A 24,938-nucleotide genomic window follows, 5' to 3' on the forward strand; every position below is an offset into this window, starting at 1 on the left:
GGAAGCTCATTTGTGATTTTAAAGCCAGTTTTTATTAAACTTAAACTTGGAACTAAGTTGTAAATAAATCTTAAACTGAAACTTTACTTGTTTGTTAAAAGTGATTTCAGAGCCACTCAGCAAGGAGGGCCTGGGTTCTCTCCATGTCTGCATGGGTTTCCTCCCACAGTCCAAAGACATGCAGTCAGGCCAATTGGACATAGTAAATTGCCCCGAGGTGTGAGTGTGTGTGTATGTCTGTCTGCCCTGTGATGGACTGGTGACCTGTCCAGGGTGTATCCTGCCTTCTGCCCGATGACCGCTGGGATAGGCTCCAGCACCCCCCGCGACCCTGAGGGAGAAGCGGCTTAGAAAATGTGTGTGTGTGTACTTTTGATACTTCAGTACTTTTACTCAAGTGGAGGTCTAAAGGGAGGAGCTTCTACTTTTACTGGAGTAATATTTTACCTTGTGTGTCTCTACTTTAACTCAAGTACATAGTTTGTGTACTTCGTCCAGCACTGCTCAAATTGTAAGGCAAATTATTCAGTAACTGCATGAAATAAATGTAATATATATATATATATTTTTTTTTTTTTGTAAAAACTTCTAGATTAACAGAACATGTTTTATGATCTACATATATTGCTCTATGCTTACAAAATCTCAGACACTCTGTGTTATTTTATAAAAGTAATGTTTACAGAGCAGATCACTGAAGAGACGCCGTCTGTTTATAGTTTATAGCCCAGATTTGGGGAAAACGGCTCGACTTTCAGTAGAAAAACAAACTTCAGCTTCTTTTATTATAAGGGTTTAAAATGACATCATCTATTTGACTGGAAAGAAGAGTTACAGCCTCAAACGATGCCCAGCTTCTGAATGTAGCTTATGAAATATGTAGGTTATGAACAATATGACGAAGTGCGTTTTGGAAGCACCGGTGGTCTCAAGGAGTTGAAAACATTGAATAATAAACAGCAAGTTTTGTGGTATTAATCTGAAACGTCACGTATGGATTTATAGGCAAGTTCTGTGTTTTATTTGTGCAAAATTAAAAAGTTAAGATTTATTCCGAGTGGTTTGATGTGACATGCACCAGTATAGGGATACAGCATTGTTCAGTGGTGGTGATAGGAACCAGACCTCCAAAGCACGAAATGGTTAAAATCACATTGCCTGATGCCTTAGACATTGTTCTATGGTAGTTTTTTTTGCCTAAAACATACTTTACAAACACATGTAGGGAACTTTAAGGCTAAATTGTATCCAACTTTTGTTTTAGGTATTAAATAAAGCGGCCATATTTGTGTTGTAGACATGACACCTGGTTCCTATCAAAACCACAGGAAAGAAATCAAAGTTAGCACGTTTTCAGATCTGCACAATCAAACTACGCAGAAGTTTTGAAAATAAATTCCCAGAGTCCATCCAAGTATTCCCATCTCATCACATAAAATCAAAACATTCAAAAAACAAATCAAAACCATTTTAAAATCCCATAAAATTTAAATGATTTAACTCAAACTGCATCCATGGTCTCTTTGATTGAGAGGCTCACCCAAAATAACGTATTGTACCCAAAGAACTTCGGTTGTTTTGGATATTAAATAAAATGGCCATATTTGTGTTGCAGACATCATGACCCTGGGTTCCCATCACCACCACTGTGAAGAAATCCAAGCACCATCAAACTATGCAGTCCATCCAAGTATTCCCATCTTAAAATCCTTGAAGATCATGGAAAAACAAAATGACGCAACTCTACAACTGCATCCATGGTCTCTTTGATTGACTCACCCAAAATAACGTATTGCAATTTTTATTTCATTTGCTCAAACAAAACAATGTTAGCATGTAAGAAACTTCTAATTAACATGAACAGTATGGTACAATGTGAATGATAAAATAGAAAACAAACAAACAAAAAAAAAAAAGAGAGAAAAGAAACCAATAAATGCATTTCAGGAACATTCTGTCGAATTCTGTCCAGCACACGTTTGAATAGTCCGATTTTCACAGCCGCTCCTGAAGATGGATACGCCAAGACACACAATGGTTCAGTATCATCATTCCACTGATTTCCCACTGCAGAAACTCTCCCATCAAACATCCATGAGGAACCACTTAACACAAACCATACCGTAACAAAACAGAAAATGGCATGATGGATAAATGCACGTCTTTATTTTTTATTTTTTTCAAACTAACATCTTAAAATCTCCCTTTTGTACGTCACTAAAGCAGGATGCAAAACATGTATGAGGTTATGACAGGCCGTAGAATTATTATTACTAGTCTTTTTTTCAATTTTTAAAATTCTTTGACATATTAAATGCAACTTCAGAACAAGGCACAAACCATGAAAATCACAAACAGATTCATCCCATGTATGAAATCAACCTCGATTGAAACATTTCACCTCCCTAACCGAAGGACCCCCCCCTCCCCCCACCACCACCGATTCTTTCCTGATGAGAAAACGAAGGCGGCTCAGGACAGTGTGACGTTCAGGAGATTGTTACTGTTGAACTTTGGTGAGATCGCCACGCGTGCGAAGGCGATGGCGTCGGCTTGCCAGCAGTTTCGTCGTGATTTGAATTTCTATGGAGTTTTAAAGTGCAATCAATGCTGTAAACACACTATACAAGCTTTCTGATTCCTTGAGAGTTTATGTTTGCATGATAGAGAATGGGTTAAGGAGTGATTTGTTTTGATTAAGATGTATGTAGGGCTTTCAGGCGAGAGATATTGGTAAAGCAAACCGGCGATAACCATGAAAAGAAGGGAAAAAAAAACAAACAAACAAAAAACACCAATTTTCAAGCTCGCATATACCGTGATCAATGGTCTGGTCACTCCTTATGTTGCCGATTCATCACGACTGATTGTACTTAGAGGTTTTAAGCTTAAAAGAGCTTTCGGTTTATCTTTCGGTTTTCCAAGTTTGACCTGATCATATTTAATGGAGCCCAATGGAGAACCACCACTGGGTCTCTTCCAGCGGTGGAAGGGCAGCATAAAAAACAACAAAGGGGTGAACTGAAGAAAAAACAATGGCACAAAGCTATCTGGAAATCTTTCGCTTGGATAACCCTTGGAAAACAGTTCTAATCTCGTCTAGCGGTTTGGTGGAAATCCAATGCAGAGAACAGCGATTTTACAGTCTAAGATCCTTTGCACCCTTGATTTTGGAAATAAAAACACAGTACAAGGGGCTGCTAAGTATGGTGGTGTACCTCCGTGATTTCATTATGGCTATAAAGAGGTGTTCGTAAAGAACTGCACCCAGCGATTTAAGGGAAAAGAACAAAAAAAGAAAGAAAAAAGAACGGTATGCAGTGTGGAAACAATCACTCCTCCACAGATCGGGGGTAGAGTGGCTGATGTCACCAAACAGGGAAACACATTTGGGGTAAAACAGAGTGTCAGTGCTACACTTATTGCTTATAAACTGAAAACAATAGTCAATTTATTTTTCGTGGCAGCAATGTTTCCCATTTCATTCAGAACAAGACCAAGACATGCACTAAAATCAAAAGAAATACGAGAAAAGCCTGCAATGAACTCAAAGAAATAGTTTCAAAAAAGTAGTTCTCATTAGCACTATCTACAGATGCGGTCTTGTTGATATTGGTGTTTCACCATCGTTTTGACTGAGAGGATTTTGGTAAAGAGCTACAATGAATTACAGTAGAAAGGCATTGTCCCACCTGATCTTCTCGAACATACAAGACAGAGAAAATATACGTAGTACAGTGGCTCATAAGAGACAGGCTTTTGAGCATTCACCTCCAAAAGAAAACGTATCCAGATAATTACCAAAACTGACCGAGACTGTATCCCAAGATTACGTGACTAAGCTACTCGATATGGCCATGGCGTACGTTAGATCAGACATAATTAAATGAGTTGCAGGTATCTTTTTTTTGTCTTTAAATGTACATATTTAGGTTAAAATAGTATCAGGAAGACAAGCTTTACAAAGTCCTGCAGCAATAAACTCTACCCAGTCCTTCAGTCAGTCCTTCAGCCTGATTCTAAAGTTATTCCTCAACTGCGCGAGGCGAGCTAAGCCCTACTTCCCTCTACCAACTCCCGTCAATGCCGTTCAAACAAATGAGCCTGCCCTTTGCTAAGCAATGTGCCAAAGAATGAATGTCATCTGCTGGATATACAGTGTCACTCTTCGATGGTTAATACAGTATGTAGTTCAGTAATAGTTTGTGTTCTTTTTTTTTTTGCCCTCTTCGCAATTATTTCCCGTCGTTCTACTTTAGAGTCATCCATTGCATATTGACAGTCTTTTCTCTTTAAGTTGGCCTTCCTGCCAACTGGGTGGAGCATTGGGGAAAAAAACTAGGTGTCACCCCCAGCCTATAGTTGCACACCTCCTGCGCTCAAGCTGTGTCTGTTTGCCCCAAACAGCGTCACCCTCGAATCGTTTCTTCAGCATTAATACGGTTATTGTTATCACCACTGGTTTTAAACTCTTTTGTAAAATCTCCATTTTTGTTGCTTTTGAGAAAGTGTCAGAACTTGAAGCTGGCCCTGAGTGATGGGCCATGGTTGGAAAATCCAGGGATGCTGCGTTACTTTACGCCGAGTTGGACTTGCCCAACTCCTCCCTGATCGCTGTAACAGAGAAAAAAAAAAAAAGTCAGGAAACATTTCAAAGAATGCAACACATTACAAACTATATATGATTACTGAGCTAAAAGATAAGGGAGAGTCTTGAATATTCATGAGGTTTATCTTAAGATTAAGTGACCCCTATTAGTCCCACAAAGGGGAAATTTCACCTCTGCATTTAACCCATCCGTCCAGCGAAACACCCACATACACACTAGTGAACCCACACACTAGGGGGCAGTGAGCACTCTTGCCCAGAGGAATGGGCAGCCCTATCCATGGCAACTGGGAGCAGTTGGGGGTTAGGTGTCTTGCTCAAGGGCTCTTCTGTCATGGACTGTCAGCTCAGGGAATTAAACTGGTGACTTTCCAGTCTCAGGACTGGTTCCCTAACCTCCAGCCCACGACACACCAGGGACGGGGTGTAACGGAATACAAAAATTAGGAATACAGAGAAATGAAGTGTCTGTACTAATAATTCTAATTTACATTTTGCAAAGGCTTTATTTAAAACACAGTTACATTTTACATATAAACAACAATGCTCGTTTATTAACCATTTTAAAATCAGTGATTGGTGGGTGAATCTAAAGAAAAAGACAACAAACTGCATCCTTACAAACACTGAAGCTCCTGATAAAGCCTGATTGACAAATCAATGTGATTATCAGTTCAGTTACCTATCCCAGAGTTACTGAGCTCTGCTAAAGCCTGAGTAGACGGCTAAATCAATGTAATGTATGGCAAACTGTTCGCTTAGTTCATGGGACAGCAGTGGGGATGTAGGAGCAGCAGTGGACTGAAGCAGGCGATGAGAGCCAAAATAATGTTGAGAATTTTTAAACTTCATTTAAACAAGTGAATTTTTCATGGAACATTAACAGAGTAGGCAGAATACTTTTTCAGCCTAACTCTGTGATGCACAATATGGATTCAGGACATTTTGACCAACAGGCACTATACACTAGTAGTGCCACATCTAAAAAGTTTAAATACAATTTAAATGAAATATTACATTGTTCATACACTGTACTGCAATAAATCCAGTAAAGACAGGCTACTTGTGCTCTCTTTGTACTGAGACATGGCTGTTTAGTGTTATTTAAGAACTGTCTATACTCACAATGTGCTCAGAAAAGCATATTATCATGATAATTTATCACAATAATGACAGAACATTGTCATATTGCCCACCTCTAAATATATGGTTGGCATAATTTAAGGAAGTGCTTCCTAACCCTGCAGTACCCCGCTCCCAGGTCAACTCAAGAAGGGTTTAAAAAAAGGCCTGAATCATAGACAACTGATATTTCATTGCTTTGGTATGTATATGTATTAAAACTACTCTACAACATGGCTCATTTGAAACTCAGGGTTGTTGTGTAATCATGAAAAACAATGCACCTACACACAAACACTTAAACTATAAGCCGTTTTCAGCCCAGACAACTTATTGAGTAAGATACCGGGCAGCCAATCAGAGCAGAGGTGATTAAAGTATTTCAGTCTTAAAAACTGTGTTTAATGCTTAAGAAATTAAATTAGGCTCAAAATGTTCATCTTAATGAAAGAAGTTTAAAAAAAAGTTAAAAGAAGAAATAAGCATCATATGGAGCCTTTAATTAGACGATTAGCTGGATCAAGTGTGTTACAGCAGGGAAAAAAAACACCACAGAAATATTACCCACATAAAACATAAGGGAATATTACCATCAATAAGTTCTTCTTTCAGCTTTGACAGTTCCTTCCTCATCTCTTCCAGAATGTCCTGTAATATAAAATGTATAAAACGTAAAACTAATAACAATACTTAGATTTTAGTGGTCTTCTTTAAAGCCAGTAAACTGACCGTGAGCAGGAACTGAACAGTACGTTTAGCATAATACAGTGGTCATGTAGTCATTTAAATTGTTGCAATAACCATTCAAATGAGCATATTTTACTGAGAGAGAGAGAGAATAGGAAAGTAAACAAGAGAGATAGTGTGTCTATAGATAAGCAGCCACTTTGCAAACATTGATCGGGCATATAAAATTATGACCAACTCCTTGTTTCTACGCTCATTGTCCATTTTATCAGCTCCACTTACTGTATAGGTGAACTTTGTAGTTCTTCAGTTACAGACTGTACTGTACTGACTGGTCAGGACCCCCATGGACCCTCACAGAGCAGGTACTGTTTGGGTGGTGGATCATTCTCAACATTGCAGTAACACTGATGTGGTTGTGGTGTGTTAGTGTGTGTAGTGCTGGTCTGAGTGGATCAGACAGCAGTGCTGCTGGAGTTTTTAAACACTGTGTCCACTCACTGTCCACTCTACCACTCTAGACATTCCTACCTTGTCGGTCCACCTTGTAGATGCAAAGTCAGAGACGAAAGCTCATCTGCTGCTGCACAGTTTGTGTTGGTCATCCTCTAGTCCTTCATCTGTGGTCACTTATATTATGATATTTTTGGTTGGTGGACTATTCTCAGTCCAACAGCAGTGTTGTGTCTGATCCACTCAGACCAGCACAACACAAAGTAACACATCACTACCATGTCAGTGTCACTGCAGTGCTGAGAATGACCACCACCCAAATAGTACCTGCTCTGAGGGTCCTTGGGGGTCCTGACCACTGAAGAACAGGCTAAAAGGGGGCTAACAAAGTATCAGAGAAACAGATGGACTACAGTCTGTAACTGTAGAACTACAAAGTGCAGCTATACAGTAAGTGGAGCTGATAAAATGGACAATGAGTGTAGAAACAAGGCTGTGGTCATGATGTTATGACTGATCGGTGTATGCCTCTGGCTCGTCAGGCTCATTGGGGATGAAGAGAGGCGTTTAGTCTGAACGAAGAGAAGTGTGCATGCAATAACAGTTCCTTTTTAGAAGTGAACCAAAGAGCAAATTGAGCACCTTGTCATCCTCCTTAACTTAAAACCCCAATGAAACCTCCCAAAAGTTCCATTTTAATGTTAATTACACATACAATTATGCAATTTTACCTGTTTCAATCTGTCGTAGTCAAGAGCTTCTGTTGGCACTCCATTGGCACTTAGGGATCCAGTAGGAGTGGGTGTAGACCTCGGTCTGAAGAGGAAATGAATAGGATATGACACTCACAGCCAGCTAAGCGCGAGTCACACACACACACACCCCAGAGTGTTTAAAACAGCAGCTAATTGACAGTAACTGCTTCAGTGGCTACACACCACTGAAACCAGAGAGAGAATTTGCACAGCACTGTCAGCTTAAACTGGAAAACGGGTTGGAAGAAAATGCAGTGAAATCTCAACGTAACCGCATGGTTGAGATTTCAGGCAATTGACATGCAAAGCTAGAAAGACCACAAAAAGCTTACCAACTGTACACTTAAAAACATATATATAGATGCTTAATGATCTATAATTATACAGTTGATACAGGTGTTAAAGGGGAACTCCACCGATTTCTCAAAAATTGTACATAATTCAGTGTAGACCAGTGTCATTCCGAGCGGTTTGGTGTAAAACGCTCAGTTCTAGAGAAACCTGCCAAGTCAGAGTCACACAGTGGTGGTGAAAGGAACCAGGCGCCTGAAGAGTTTAATGCCTCTGAACACTTCCTCACAGGAAGTTATTACGTGAAATGGTTAGATATTTGCTGCCTGACGTCTGACGCACTGTTTTTTGATAGTTATGTGATGAGATTTTGGCTTAAAATGTAGTTTAAAATGTTTTTTTTTTCCGGCCATTCACAGTGGAGGGATATATGCAGGGTATTATAAAGCTAAACAGTCCCCAAAGAAAACTTATTTTTGAGATTTTATCACTATTTTATCATCAACGTTACATATAAAACTCAGAAGACACGTGTAGGTTCACTGGTGGTTTTGGATAGTAATATATGTGTGTTGTAGAGACGGTGAGACCCCTGGTTCCCATCACCACCACTGTAAAGAAATCTGGGCCTGTAAGTTTCTCTGTAGTGAACCATTTCTCATCAAACCACTCCGAATGACTGTTTACATTTTCAGAAATGTCTGAATTCCCCCGAGTGAGGTATAGGAACACACAACCATGCTTGAGTTGAATGTAAGTTTAATCAGGGGTCTGTCTCTTGCTTAACCAGCTAAGTTTAGTTCGATCTAATCCAGGATTCTCTGTTTCTCCAGTGTGTCGATTTTTAAGGGGCTTTAACGAGCAAAACTCTATCTCCTAAATGACCTCAAGGGGAGGGGGGGGGGACGACGACATTCTTAACTAAAGGAAAAAGTCATTTTGGAGCATTTTTTCATTTGTCCATTTATCAAATTCTACAGGAAAAAAAAGGTTTTGCTTCGACAATGACATTATGCTCTGGAACAAACCAGGGCTGAGCTTCTGGCCAATCAGGGATAGAGGCCCATTTTGGGTCACCTATTTTTTTTTTCCTTTCTTTGTGACGTTTATGGCATCAATCACATGAAAAATGTATCTTACATTTCATCAGGTCACCAAAAAAAAAAAAAAAAAGAAATCCAGTGTTATTACATTACTGCTATTACTGAAGGAGCTCATTCGTAGTTACTCAAATTACATACCTCCCCAATTAAAACTAATCCCAGCTCCAACAGAGATTTACTCTTGTGTTTAATATTGTTAAATCATCACATGGTCATTTGAAAGCACCTCTGCACATACATTCCATAGGGTCATATGGTTACATACAGCAAATCCAAGTTTAATTAAGTAACAGAAGCCGAGAGGGAGTGTGTTAATGTGAAATAACATCACGGCTGTGATTTGGTGGCCGTAGATCATCACAGCCGTGATGTTATTAGTGATAACTCACTCCTCGAGTGTTCTACTGCTTTTATACAGCAGTTAAATAGATACAGTAAGAAGTGAATAAACTGGGCCGTGAACGCTGCGTTTAATATGTATTAACGTTCAGTTCCTTCCTCCAAATTATAGTTTTTTTATTGGGTCGGTTTTATGGCTCAGTCTGATTTGGTCAGACTCTGAAGAACAGACGACATGTTTGGCGAATGGTGTTGGGTTCATTTCTGGCTGATTCCAGGTTGTTTAGCTGCTGTTCTGTCACAGCTGCCGACTGAAAAGCTGCTCAGTGGTCACTAAAGTTTAGGAATTTAGTGTCGTCTCATCTTCAGAGTCTGACTAAATCGGCTGTCGGTCAAATATGATCTTAAAAGTGTTCGTTTTCCGTTTGTGATCAAAGTAAGAAGTAAAAACGTTCAAATGGCTTGAGCATCTCCTACAGCTGTCAAAGTTGTTGCTTAGCAATGGCATCTAAGCAGAGTTATACAGTGCTTGTGAAAAAGCTGTGATGTTATGGTGAAATAACAGCACAGTTAGAACACTTCTCAACCAATCAGCTTGCGTGGCCAGAACTAACTGTTCATTTACGCATCACAACCCAGGAGCAGAAACAGTCAACATCACAAAATAGAATATTTTCATTAAAAGGGGGAAAAAAACACTCCAAACTGCAGCACTGCTGGGAGAGCAGCGAAGGCATGCACACACACCCTCTCACACACACACACACGCGCACACGCACACGCACACAGCAGCCTTTTCACTCTCATGCTTCCCTGCCACACACAGCCAACAAGGTAATCACCAGAGCGTGGAAGTGATTAGGGAAACGGTGCAGTGTCTGATCGTCTAATAAGAGAAATGTGAGTTTATCTGGCTTTTACAATATGTTTGCATATAATAGAGACATTGGAAGTTAAAAACTAACAAAAAACTTCAGTAATGATCTTTCGTGATATTATTGGAATGATATTGTTTCAGTTTAAATCTTTATTCAAGAGCCAACACATAGGATAATGACCCCAGCTCATTCAGTGAACTCAAAAAGGGGTCATGTGGTTGGAGGCAGGAGGAGTAGATCTCTCAAGAGGCTGACTTTAAGCCTTCTTTAATGAGGAGAAATTAAGACACGCCCATATGCTCAGGCCTGGGGCGGGGGGAGGTGGGGGGAGTGCTGGGGTGGCACAGAATGTGGTCTTATCTTTGAGGCCGGCTGGGAGAGTTGGCACAGACAGACTGAGGGCAGACGCTCCGTGCAGCCCGGCGCTACACATACGGCACGTTTTATCAGGAAACACCTGCACTAGTGTCACTGCCATGTGACGACAAAGAGGAATTCCTACCCAGTCTTTTTTGTATATAAACTTAAAGGGGATCCAGACGCTGAGCTCAACAAAAAGGAATATGAACTAAAGTATTTACAAAGCTCTATAGCTAAATATGTAAAAGCTACATTGCTGTGTAAAAGTCAGAGACCACCCGTCATTTATTTCCAGTCAAAACGGTTGTTAAATACAAGTTATTCATTCTGCAGCACCAGGAAAAACGACTAGAAATGAACAGAAAATTACACAGAAGCTTCAACAACTAAATATAAATCACATTTGTAAGTATTTAATGTGTCTATTTTCTCTCTTTATTAAAGCTTCCATTCTTTTCAGCAGACTAAGGCCCAGTCCCATTTCTTCTTTTTACCCCTACCCCTTGTTTTCGAATGTCACACTAAACCCTTGGAACTGAGATACAAGGTGTAGTGGTTGAAATCTTCTCCTACAAAATAGGACAAACCTCAAGTAAAAAGAGCATTACTTCATTAACAGCTACTAGCGCTGCTCTGTAGGCGACCCTGCCCGTGGGTAAAGTTCAGTCCTCACTGCTGGGCTTTAGTTACATTTAGGGCATCATACGCCTTCAAATGGGGGGGGCAATTATTTATTATCACCCACCACTAATTCTTCAGTGATACGAAGCTGAAGTCAAATATTCACCAGATTCTTGCTTGAAATTTCCCACTCCACCTTAAATGGTGCAGCAGTTACATTCTGGTGCTTCACGGGTCAGAACTGCTAGATTATTTAAGGTGGAATGGGAAAGTTAGCTAGCTACCAAGACATTAGCATGCTATTAATGATTTTTTTTCTTCTTTATGCTTGTTATGAAGAAAACGACCAAAGATAAAACGGTGCTTATTATAATTTTTTATCTGAGAAAATTCCCACATTTGTGGGTTTCTTTGGTCACTTGCACAGTCGTCATTCCGTTTGGAGGGTCTCTGAAAAACCTCCGTTTGGAGGGTCATTTAGCACTAACACTTCACCCCACCCCTCTGCCTCAACAAGAATTGGGGAACCCTACCCCCAGATGTGAACATACAGAACAGAATGCTCAGGGCTGAGTGGTAGGGGCGAGGGGTGAAATGGGACTGGGCCTAACTTTCAGTTTTTCTAAGAAATCTGCAGGGATATTTTTCTACATCTTCAAAGCCCACCAGCAGCTTCTTCAATTTTCAAATTTCCACTTTTTTTTGTCTTTTCTCAGTGAGGTTCTTCCTGAAAGCTACACATCCTTTCAGACCCACAGTGCTGAGTTGTCTTCTAACAGTGGAATGATCTCCATCAAAGATGAAAGCTTTAAGTGCTGTTTACTGGATGGTGATGTTCTGGTGGACTGCCAGGTCTTGCACACTTGTTCTTTCTATTTTATTACACAATTTTTTGAACTCCACTTTTTGAACCCCCCCTTATTTCTTTACAACTTTCCTCCTTCCTATGCATGTGGATTACCTTAAATCTAAACTCCTCAAAATGAACCTAATGCTTGTGTGGTGTTCAGGTCTGTGCGACCCGTTTCCAGTGTTGACCAAAAGGTTATATTCATATTTATTTATATTACACATGTGGAACCCATAGGGAGTAAAAGTGTGGAGGTACTGTGTCCTTCACTCTCTTCACCCCCCCCCCCCCCCCGGGACACTTGTGATGTTTTAAACATCTGGTGTTTTTACGTAAACTGTTATGGCTGTACTGATTTAAACAAACAACGTGGTGGGTCCAGCAGACCACTGCATAACAAACACAACACCACACGAGTGTTAATGGCTGTTCTGACTGGAAATGAAACACATGAATAGTGGTCTTTGTACAATTATGCGAATACTTTGAAGACAACTGACTGAAGCACTACTCGTTACCATAGAGAGAAGAATAAGACCGCAATACAGCTGTGACATTGGTGTGGTGTGCTGTGGTTTTATATAGTATGGTGATTAACTTGTTGGCAAAATGGACAGCTTTGTATGTAAACTGAAATGATTGTAGAAAACCACTCGTAGCACCAACCCTCAACCTATAAAGAACGTTTGCAGCACAGCAAAGGCTAAAAAAAAAAAAAAAAAGAGCTCCCAAACTTGACAGGCTCTTGTTTAAGGAATACCTGTTTAAGGAATCATAGTACTTGTCAGAACCCATCTGATTTCTCCACGGTGCGTCCCGTCTGTGAGAGTAAAGAGACTAGCTGGTCAGAATACACCACAGACAGTGCGACAAAACTACTGGAGTGACAATACACCACAGGCAGAGCTCCAAACTGCTGGACTTGAATCGCTCATCAGCATAAGCTCCACTGGTTTAGTGGATTTTTAACATTTGGTGCATCATCTGGTGGCAGAAACTGACTCTTAAATACAACAATAAACTGTTAATCTGCTTTACACAACTTACAATGGCAAAATTATAATTCACAGCATGGAAGACACTAAGAAAAATAGGTAAATTAAAAATGCAAAAAGGTAAAAACAAAACAAAAACAGCAATTTGAATTTTACCATATCAAATTTTTTTAAAAAGATTTTTTCTTACTTTTCTGAATTATTTGACAATTTTGCCTTTGCACATTTCAGATACTGCTCTACAAAATTCTTGTCGAATTCTAGATGCTGACACTTCTCTGATGGGAGGTTTTGTTGCGCTCCCTTGCTGAAAAACAATAATTTTGGAAATCTGTTGACTTACAATACTTCCATTTAACATTCCAAGACTAAACCGCCACATCTGAGTGGAATGATGTGTGGGGACAGACAGAAAGGCCTGCAATAAGCAACAGCACTTTGCCTTAGTACTGTTAAAGTGTCCTGATGAAGCAAGCCCACCCCACCCCTCATTCTGCCATGCGGTCTTGTGAGCCCCTCGCGTACAGCACATGAGACAAAGCAGTAGATGCGATCAGTGGTTCACACGAGGAAAAAGAACATAAGACTTGGTTTCTGAGCCTAAATTCCAGTGAAAATGTACATGGAAATCCCATCAAGAAGTAAGACAAACTGACAGATATGGGATATTAGACCGTAGACTGTGTCTTGTGTTCTATTACCTTCCAATAACTGGTGATTTGCTACCGTTCATGGTGTTTGTCCTCTCCCAAGGCTTTCTGGGCATATCTACAGACGGAAACAATGTTAATTAGCAGAGGTGGATGAAGTGCACAAACCATGTACCCGAGTTAAAGTAGAGACACCCAAGGCCAAATATTACTCCAGTAAAAGTAGAAGTTCCTCCCTTTAGACCTCCACTTGAGTAAAAGTACTAAAGTATTTACCTTCAAATGTACTTAAGTATAAAGTAAAAGTACTAAAAGAGTAATTATGGCTCTGATGTCCTGTTATCATTTTATAACAAGACTCGCTTCATGAACTCATTTTAGGTGAAAATCCTCCAGTGTCTCTCTTGGTAAACCAGTCTTTTAATAGAACGTCATTAATTAGTGACGTTGACGTCTATTAAAATGATCATAAGCACAAAACACTGAAGGTAAACAGTTTCCATCAGGGAGAACCGAGTGGCTCTGAAATCACTTTTTACACACAAGCAAAGTTTCAGTTTCAGATTTATTTACAACTTAGTTCCAAGTTTAAGTTTAATAAAAACTGGCTTTAAACTCAGGATCACAAATGAGTTTCCTTTACTATGTTGATCTGTAGTTCTCTGTTCATAAACATAAACCAGCCCAAACTAATTTATTACTACTATAAAATGAAATACTGCCATAAGACAAAAGGAACGACAGATTTCTGAAAATGTAGTGGAGGAAAAAGTCAGATATTAGACTTTGAAATGTAGTGGAGTGAAAGTAAAAAGTCGCCCAAAATGGAAAAACTTCAACACAGATACACGAAAAAATACTTAAGTACAGAAATGAATTACTTTTTCTTAGTTACTGTCCACCACTGTTAATTAGTCCCATATCTCAGACAAAGACTGATTTTTTAAAACAATATATGACTTTGATCTTAAAGCACAAGAACAAACGAAATACATAAATTCTAGCAAATCTTACCTGGTGTGCTACAGGCCGACACTTTTGGAGTCGTGGTTGCTTCTATTTCATCCTGTTGGAGAAAACGGGATGGGTTCGTATATCAAAGATGAATAAGGCTATGTTCACACAGCAGGTAAAAGTGGCCCAAATCTGATCTTTTTACTTCATATGCGACACAGATGTGTGTCCATGTGAGCAGAGAAACACACTGAATCGGACATTTTAAATTCCAATTTGAGACGTGCCAGTCTGAACGGCCAGATCAGAATTCATGACGTTAATCCAACTCGACATTCGTCTATATTTCACGCTGCTGAGACTCAAACATTTAGGCTGATGTTTATGAACTAAAAAATTTGGAGGTACTTATTGCAACACCTCAGCGTTCAAAGAGATTTTGAGAGAAATGGCTGAACGCTGCCGTAGGAGAATGAGGCTGCAGCGTCAAATAAAAAAAAAAGTCTGAAAGCAAAGTTTAAAGAATCCAAGGACTCGAACCAAAGAAGTGGCCATACCCTTTTTATGGCGAGCTGGAACATATTCTGCGTAATGAGCTCAGCTGTCAGTCAGTAAAACTTCATGAATGCACCTGTGATGTTGGTAAAGATGAAGCTGAACCTCCGCGAGTGACCGGTGCTCATTGGCGGTTGTGATTTATTACCTCTGGATGAGCCGCGTGAAGCTTTGTTCTTTTGCACACGAGGCTCATTTTAGGAGCTGATCTGTTCAGACTGATGTCTCACAGAAATCACATTTAAAATATACTGTAAACAGCCAAAAAAGAAATAGGATTTGGTAAGAAAATCAGATTTTGGCCTCTTTCATCTGCTGTGTGAGCATAGTCCAAGAGATTGTAGCGGCAGCCAGAGAATTGACAAAAGATTTGTGACCCGTTTAACATCAGATACGATATCTGCACAGTGCTGTATGTCTTGTCTGTGTATCATGTTTTGTTGACTCACAGTTTTCTGATCAGGCTCTGGTGATGATCCCTTTTCTGCAATTCTTCTTCTGCATTAGAAAGAAAAATTACAATTCATATCAAACTGTATTTTACAGATGTCAAAATGACTTTTCCCTACTAAATAAATAACATGACTTGTAGCAAAATGCATGTAAACCCCTGTTTTTGTCCCACTGAAAGTTATTTTTAAATGCCTGGATAGCGTGAAGAAGAGTGTGTGGGCACCTCCTGGCCAGCAGGGCGCTCATCTCCTCCATGAGTCCTCCTCCTCCAGGCAGAGGGCCGTTCCCTCGGGCTGTCTCAGTCTTAGCAGCTCCAGGGCCCACTACACCTCCTGCAGCTGTGCTAGAGGGCTCATCATTCTGTGGTAAGAGATTAATGGAGTGAGTCTAGGGAACCGACACCGTGGATCGGCATCTCAATAGTCTTATCAAAGGCATTCAGACTGGTTAAGACCACAGTGGATCAAAGTCCTCCAGTGGAAATCAGTAGGTGCATGTTTAAGGAGATTGCAGTGACAGTGTTTGATGATTTAGATAGAAGACATATAAAGGTTTCAGACAGAACCTAAATTAAAAGTACTCTTAATGTATAATATATATGCATATTAGGCCTATAGGCTTGTCACTATTATAACCGTCACCTGCTCACAATTATTTGAGCTGATCAGAATTATTTTCCATAGTTATTAGGTTTCACAGTCATTAAACCTGTTTGTGTTCATCAGTTGGGTTCTGACAACTACATGTAAATAAAAGAAAGCAGAAAACGCAATTATCAGGACACAGGAGGTTCTTCATTTAGTCTCTTATTACAAAATCTTCAGAGGGCAACAGAAGATGATAACTGTATATTTGATGTTTGATAATGCAGAGCTGGTTTATGAGGAGTCTGGCCAATTCTTATTCCCCCTGTTATATCAAAAACAGGACTACTTAACAGCAGAAGGCGCCCATGGGTCCTCAATGAATGGGAGTGGATGGAGCTCAACGGCTAAAAACGAAAAGTTAAAATAGTTTCTAATCTCTCGCCCAGAACATTTCTTTCATTTTAGAAAGTAGAAGGACGTGTTTCACTCAAAAAGCAAAGAAATCTCACCTTTATTTTTCCCTTTTTCTACAGCAAACAGGTTTTGGGCAGCAGGAGGCGGACTTTACTGCAAGAGCGTGAAGATTAATGGGTGAGCGGAGCAGCTCACTGGCTGTTCACTCACTGACGTTATGGACCTACATGGGGTGCAGTTTTAAACTCCTATAGCTCAGTTTAAAAGCTCTTAAAATATAACAGCGGTGTTAGTGTTTTATGCTGCCCTGTGTTCGGGAAATGATCGCATTATTTTACATTAAAAGTGTTTAAGCATTTATAAACTATGATTTTGCTCAATGCTCCTCATCAAACCATTCCCTTTGGACACGCTTGGGAGCACGCTCTAGCGTTTGAGAAAACCTGGAAGACACTACAGAGAGCGGGGATTCTCCTCTACAAGTTCTCTGATGCTTGTTTATTTGAGCTCGCACTGTTTTTTTTCCATCAGTTAGTAGCAACAGCTAGCAAGTAAGATGGCTAATCAGCCAATTTGGCCACTTCAGGCTTGTACTTATTTGTTATTTGCATACAATAAAAAAAAACTTGTTCAAATAAATTGTTACCCACATTTTTTTAAACCGCAGTTTCGCAGATAAAATTTCAAGATCGTGAATTTTTTGGAATCTGGAGTGAACAAAGCATCAAATTACCCATGTTCCCCCTTAAATGACACAAAGCGGAACCTCACTGAAGTCATTCAAAGACATTTGACAAGATTCTCACCCTTGGCACTTTCCGTAGCTTGGCTCCAGCGAGGGCGGCTGCCAGGCCAGCTAGGGGCTTGTTCTCGTCAGTGGTGGGCGAGGGAGTGAATAGGCCAGAGGGCAGAGGTGGGGCTGGGGGTGGAGGTGGCGCAGGAGGTGGGGCCTGGCCGGAGGGAAGTGGTGGTGGCCCTGGAGGAGGTGGTGGCCCTGTGGGGGTGAGCGTAGGAGGGAGAGGTGGAGGAGGGGGGGGGAGGGGGACCGGGAGGGGGCGGGGGTCCGGCGGAAGTGGGGGTCACAGTGGAGCCGGGTGGAAGGGGTGGTGGGGGAGGTGGGGTGGGCAGACCTTGCACTGAATCTGTGGGGGGAGAAGAGAAGCAGCAGTCAGAACGCATCTCAGTGAAGGCTGAGTCACTCATTTACACGGCGCCGGCTCCTCTAAAGCAATGTCACTATTAATACACGCCACTGTTGTGTTCTAATAGAGTCCAACAGCGCATTTCATATCACATTTAAGTGGAAAACGCTGACTGTTGTGTTGTTTGAACATGAGCAGGTTAGCACGAACAGGTCAAAGTAAAAATAACCAATACATCATTCTAACATACAATAAAAAAGGAAAAAGCAATGAGTGTCAGGGTCAATGGAATTTCAGCTTGAATCAAAAAATAATAAAAAAAAGAACATAAAACAAGAAGCCCACAATGACCAACAGTGAAAGCTCATTCTGAATGCTCAACAGAGAAACATGACAACATATCGATGTTGTCGGGAGAAAACCTCGTATCTCCATTTTTGTTTTTCAGTTTTTGACAAATTCTAAAAATACATGTTGCACTTTACATTATGTGTAAATTTTGTGATGAATGGACCAAAAAAAAAAAAAGACCCAAAACGACTTGGAAAAATGTCTGGTTCCACTGACTTGCATTGAAAGTAAAGCACGTTTTTACCTTCTCCTGTAAAGTTATCATTTTGGAGATATGAGGTTTTCTTCCGACAGCAGCAATATATGAAAATGGGAGGTGACTATATTGATTGTTTTTCAAAACTGGACAGATGTGGATCCTGCAAAGCAAACTATTGTAAACATTCTCTCAGCAACTTTCACATCCTAACCTATGAATGTGGTCAACTAGTTTTTTTGTACACTTTCCTGACAACTCACAGTTAAACCTTCTGAACTTCAGAACTACACTGCAAAAAAATACTATGTTGAACAGCTGCTGAATATTACAATGACAATGTCAGATGTGCTAAATTACACTTACAATATACAATATGTAAGTATATAAATATGTAATATGTAAGTATATAAAATTTAAATGTAACTCACATCCTCAGCTTGTTTTCTTTCTCTTAAAACTTCACCTTGTACCTTTCGCTTTTACAAGCCAGCTAGTTGGCTAGTTTTTGGCTGTTCATGAGTATCCGGTTTGTAGGTCTTGACATCTCTAAGGTTCTAATTAAAGGCCTACAAGTAATCTCAGTGTATTATTATGATTACTGACCATAATTATGTCCACTCTTCCGACTTTAGAAACCTCAGCTGTTTTGGTAAGGCAGCTCTTTAACTTGTGTTTACCACAAAATGTCACACTGAAGATAAAAACACTAAACATGCAGCTCTAACTTAGATAAATTTGCTACAATAGATCCAATTCAAGCTTTGACATTGTAAAGTCTGCCTATATGTATAATTCACATAGCTTACAATGCCTTTACAATAGCTTGGTATAAGGCAATCAACACTAAGCCTTGTTTTATATCAGGACAAAGCTGTCAGTACGAACAGTTTCCACGAATGACTATCAGTGATGAGCGTGTCAAAATGCACCTCAGACAGAAAATATGATGAATGTCTACAACAGGACAGAAATATAAGTGTAACGGCATCCAGCGCTGCCCATTTTTCCATGTACCCCAGGTGACTGTGCCAAATCAGTGACCCTTGAATGTACATGACCACATCTACACTGTGCAGATGGAGCGGCTCATTAACATACTGTATGCTGAAGAATGAGATGTTTGACCATAAAAAAAAATATATAAAAGACAAAGAAAATGATGGCACAAGTGTGACATCAGAGACTAATCAAAGTCCACTGTGGAGAGTGAGAGGATGGATTCATGAGAGCGAACATTCATGCCATGCCAAACCATACAAACAGGCAAACAGGCACCAGTCAGCTCAGCGCACAATCACAGACGAACAGGACAGCAAAACTGGACATGCGCAAGGCATTGTGCTCCCCTGAAGCTCAAAAGAACCGTTCTCGCCCAGCGGAAGCGAAAGAACAGCCGCAGCGGCCTGGTTCAGCACAGCCAGCCCCGCCCCTCCCTAGACCCTCCCCTTTCCCATTTTAGTGGGTTAGTGGAGGCGGAGAGACAGAGAGAAGAGGCCTTACCCGGCTGGCTCGGGGGGTCAGCAGCAGGCTGAGAGGCTGGCACTGGAGCAGAGGGGTCTCCCAGAACATAGTTTATAGAGTGCTCGGCGGAGGCAGGGGAGGCTGTGGAAGGAGAAGGGAAAACAGGAGGCTGGGGTGAGGGACAGGACATGAGGGAGGTGATGGTGGGCGACTGTGACAAGGAAAAGGGGGGCAAGGGTGGGGGAGGAGGTGGAGTTGGGGGTGAGGGCAGGGGCTGGCCTGAGACCGGGGAGGAGGAGCAAGAAGTGTGGTAGAGGGTGGAGCCTGTTGGCCCAGTGGGTGAAGGCGGTTTTTGACAAAGTGGGCTGGGGGCTGGGATGGCGATGACTGGACGTGGGCCAGTGGCCTTGCCAGGGGGGCTGCTGATCATGACTGGAGGAGATGGTGGTAAGGGGGTGAAGTTGGTGGCAGGGCAGATGGTTGGTTTGGATGGAGGTGCTGGAGGAGGAGGAGGAGCCGGAGCTGGGGCTGGCTGGCGGCGGGGGACAGTGGCGTAGTGGGGCAGGACTGGGTGGAAGGCGGAGCCTAGTGAGGTGGCGAATCGGGAGGCAGAGTGGCGGAGGGGAGGGGTAGGGGGTGTGCCTATGGAGGGTGATGCGGAGGGTGGAGGGTAGTTGGGTGTGGAAGGGGAAACGGGTGAGGAAGAGGAGGAGGCGGTGGTGGTGGTGGTCTTGGCGTAGTCTGGAGGCGGAGGGGTGTGGAGGGTGCTTTCGAATGCTGAACACGCCGGATGAGTGGACAGGAGGGAAGAAGCAGCGACCGTGCAGAGGGAAAGAAACACGAAAGACAGAGATAAAGGGGAGGAAAAAGGAGGAAGACAGAAAGGAGCAAATGAAGCAGGAAAACAGCAACAGACCTACATCTCCCTAATGCTGCTGTTTCACTTGTGTCTACGACATGGAACAAGCTACAATTAGTACAATCAATCTTGTTAGCTGTAGATAAAAATCATGAATGTATTTATGAATAATGGATCAATCCCAGCACGCATGGTCGACCCAGTTACTCAAAGACGTGGTTTCTCATTCAGTACTTTCAGGAGCCAGTGCCGAAATGGAACGGTGGCGTAACTCCTGAAGGCACAACTCAGTCTAGATTAGTGTCTGTGGGGCTAACAGAATCACACTGGTTACATGTCAGTTCACCACTCAGTCCATGCCACCAACACTCAATTAACACCACAAAAACAGTAGACTGTGAACTTTGAGGTCTACAAATATAAGAATGCATAGGAAATCTAAAGATATGATGAGTCTAAAGCATCGTGTTGTTATGATGTGCCACTGTTTAAAAAAATTCAGTGCTTATGGGCCCAAAACTGGAGTTTAATATGTATGTAATTTGGTGTGTTATGCAGTATTTTATTTAAGCAACAGAACACGAGGGAGTGTGTTGTTGTGAAATAACACCACGGCTGTGATTTGGTCACCACAGATCATAGCCATGATGTTATTCATGATAACACATGACATCATGTTGTATCGCTTTCATACAACAGTTAAATAAATACAGTAAGAAATGAATAAACTGGGCCATGAGCGTTTAATATGCTTTAAATATTCGGTTCCCTCCTCCAAATTATAGTTCCTTAACGAGCAGCTTGTTGGTACGTCAGAGTAACGAGCTCCGCCCACTCGCTGCTCAGCGAGCAGTTCATTCTCCAGCTCACTAAGTTCCCAAACTATCGTCACCACTGAGCAGCTTTTCAGTCAGCAGCTGTGACAGAAGAACAGCTAAACAACCTGGAATCAGCCAGAAATTAACCCAAAACCATTCGCCAAACATGTCATCTGATCTTCAGAGTCTGACCGAATCGGACTGAGCCATAAAACTGCCACAATATCAAGTTCAGCTCAGTTTTGTTTTACAGCCCATTTAGTTTGGCGAATGGTATTGGGTTCAATTCTGGCCAGTCAAACTCACTCATCCATGTCTTTGTGGACCTTGCTTTGTGCACTGGTGTGCAGTCATGACAGGAAGGGGTCGTCCCCAAACTGTTCCCACAAAGTTGGAAGCATGAAATTGTCCAAAATCTCTTGGTGCTGAAGCATTAAGAGTTCCTTTTACTGGAACTAAGGGGCCGAGCCCAACTCCTGAAAAACAACCCCACACCATAATCAACCCTCCACCAAAATTTACACTTGGCAAAATGCATTCAGATACTGTTCTCCTGGCAACCGCCAAATTCAGACTCATCTATCGGATTTCCAGATGCAGAAGTGTGATTCATCACTGCAGAGAACACGTCTCCATTGCTCTAGAGTCCAGTGGCGGCGCTTTACACCACTGCATTCCATGCTTTGCATTGCACTTGGTGATGTAAGGCTTGGATGCAGCTGCTCGGCCATGTAAACCCATTCCATGAAGCTCTCTACGCTGTTGTTGAGCTGATCTGAAGGCCACATTAAGTGTGGAGGTCTGTAGTGATTGACTCTGCAGAAATTGGCGACCTCTGCGCACTATGCACCTCAGTATCCGCTGACCGATCTGTCATTTTACGTAGCCAACCACTTCGTGGCTGAGCTGCTGTCGTCCCCAATTGCTTCCACTTTGTTATAATCCCACTGACAGTTGACTGTGGAATATTTAGTAGTGAGGAAATTTCACGACTGGACTTATTGCACAGGTGGCGTCCACAGACAGCTCTCACCCCGAACACCACCTGTTCCAGCTCCTTCCCTCAGGCTGGCGCTTCAGCCAGATGAGGATCAGGACACCCAGGCTACAGAGAAGCTTCTTCCCACAAGACATCTCTGTCGCTCTTAAACAGTTCATTATTACACAAACAATATTCAAGCTTCTAAACTGCACTTCAAAAATACTGGTATATAGTATCAAACTCAACTCCTTCCTCTGGAACTGCCGTGTCAAACCAGTGTTTATTCTAGCACCTCAGTTACCTTCCACATTACCCCACTTATCCCTTTCTCTGCCACTATACACCCTTTAACTGCTGCTGCACTCAGCACTTTAACTTTAGACTCATACTTTGTACATTGTAAGGTTTACAGGTATGACTGTGTGTGTGTGTGTGTGTATGAGTGATGGTAGGAATGCATGTTTTATTTTTTTGTATTTTATTGTAATTTCTTATTTTATTTTATTTTATTCACTACATGTAAATGTCTCTCTGATACTGTGCACTGTGAGCTCCTATAACCAAATCCAAATGCCTTGTATGTGCAAAGCTGGCCCATAAAGCTTGTTTCTGATTCTGAACCTCATGGATGTGCATGTGTAGCACTGCTCACACAGCCATATGCTGACCGAGGACCAGCATCTTTCTGCTTCAGTGATGCTCACATATTGCCCCTAGACACAGCGTTCCTCCTGCTGCTATGCCTTCATAATGCCTACTGACACAACCAGGCATCTACACGCATTTGCACACGAACACATTTAAGGAACACTCCTGCCCTACATTCCGAACATCCTTGTTCTCTACGTTAAGCCTAAACTCATCAGCAGAGCACGTTATCATTTTTGGCTCTCAACATCTGAAGCCTTCTACAAGTAACTTCACTATTCTTAAAAGATGATAATTGCCGATTTGGAAAGAAGAACTGCCAGAACAAACAACTTGCTAAATAAATGTTAAATAACACAGTTTTATTCACTTTTATTAAACTATCGCTGAATTCCAGTGTGACTACACCAGAGAACTTGTAGAGAGGAGAATCAACACTCCGTAATGTCTTCCAGGTTTCTCAAACACTAGAGGGCACTCCCGAGCAAGTGCAAAATGAAAGGGTTAAGATGGAGCATTTGAGCAAAATTACAATTTAGGAATGCTTAAACATTTGAACACCACTGTTATATTTTTAAGAGCTTTTAAACTCGAGTTACAGGAGTTTAAAATGACGCCTACATTATTAACGTCTGTGAGCGCGAACAGCCAATGAGCTGCTTCGCTCGCCAACTAATCAGCACTCAGTAGAAGTAATGCCTGCCTTGTGCTGCCTGAAACCTGTTCGCTGTAGAAAAAAAAAAGAAAAACATACAAGTGAGTTTTCTTTGCTTTTTTAGTGAAACACATAATTCTACTTTCTAAAATTAAAGAAACGTTCTGGGCAAGTGATTAGAAACTATTTTAACCTTTCGCTTTTAGCGGTTGAGCTCCATTCACTCCATTCATTGAAGACTAACTCACGGGCGCCCTGTTGTTGATATAACAGGGGAAATAGGAAGTGGCCAGGATCCTCATAAAATGGCTGACTGCATTATAATAATGGATAACACTTTTTTTTTTATATGTCAAGCATGTGGCCATGACTTTTGAACTCACTCATTGTGTTTTGCAGTTTAAAGTTTCTCCAGCAAGGGGAGCTATTAGCACTCAGGTCAGCATGAACCTACACCAAGAGGAGCATGAACGCATGTTTGCACCAACAACTCTTGCAACAGCAGGTGAAGTAGATTTCGAAATATGTGAGAATTATTATTATGTATTATTTATTTTACAATATGTGACTTTTATTAAAGATTCTTTTTAAAACTATGTTGATCATTGTTAGTTTTTTAAATTTGAAAATATTCTGTTAATTATTTAAAGATATCACCCAGGCTTATTCTAAAATAGTCACAGCTTTCTTTCTAGATTGTTGTGGGCTGGACGTTAGGGAACCAGCCCTGTGACTGGAAGGTTGCCGGTTCGATCACCTCGGCTGACAGTCCATGACTGAAGTGCCCTTGAGCAAGGCACCTAAATTGCTCCCCGGGCGCCGTGGATAGGGCTGCCCATCGCTCCTGGCAAGTGTGCTCACTGCCCCCTAGTGTGCGAGTTCACTAGTGTACATGTATGTGGGTGTTTCACTGCATGGATGGGTTAAATGCAGAGGTCTAATTTCACAGTGTGCAAACACAGTGACAAATGATTATAAATTCTATTTTATTCTAATTCTACCCCTCATTCAGCCTTTTCACCCTCGTTCACACTGCCACTGCTTTCCTCCCTCGCTCACTCTGGTAGCAACAATAAGATCACAATCCAAGTATAAGACGGTAGTGCGGGAGGAGTTTACTGCAGCACTGCAATTTCTGAAATCCTTT

General features: G+C 41.4%; 1 protein-coding gene across 1 annotated transcript in view; it reads right to left on the reverse strand.

Annotated features, from left to right (window-relative positions):
* Window positions 1-1,756: 1,756 nt before the first annotated feature.
* The window catches only part of enah (ENAH actin regulator), a 113,318-nt gene continuing 90,136 nt past the window's right edge, over window positions 1,757-24,938 (reverse strand). The window contains 10 exon segments of the mRNA XM_017719896.2: window positions 1,757-4,614; window positions 6,322-6,379; window positions 7,603-7,687; window positions 13,765-13,831; window positions 14,728-14,779; window positions 15,672-15,720; window positions 15,899-16,035; window positions 17,483-17,713; window positions 17,715-17,818; window positions 19,869-20,606. Of these exon segments, the coding sequence (XP_017575385.2) occupies window positions 4,577-4,614; window positions 6,322-6,379; window positions 7,603-7,687; window positions 13,765-13,831; window positions 14,728-14,779; window positions 15,672-15,720; window positions 15,899-16,035; window positions 17,483-17,713; window positions 17,715-17,818; window positions 19,869-20,606 (1,559 nt within the window). The 3' untranslated portion in view covers window positions 1,757-4,576.

This window comes from Pygocentrus nattereri, chromosome 4 (genome assembly GCF_015220715.1).
Source record: "Pygocentrus nattereri isolate fPygNat1 chromosome 4, fPygNat1.pri, whole genome shotgun sequence".
In the NCBI taxonomy this organism is placed as follows: Eukaryota; Metazoa; Chordata; class Actinopteri; order Characiformes; family Serrasalmidae; genus Pygocentrus; species Pygocentrus nattereri.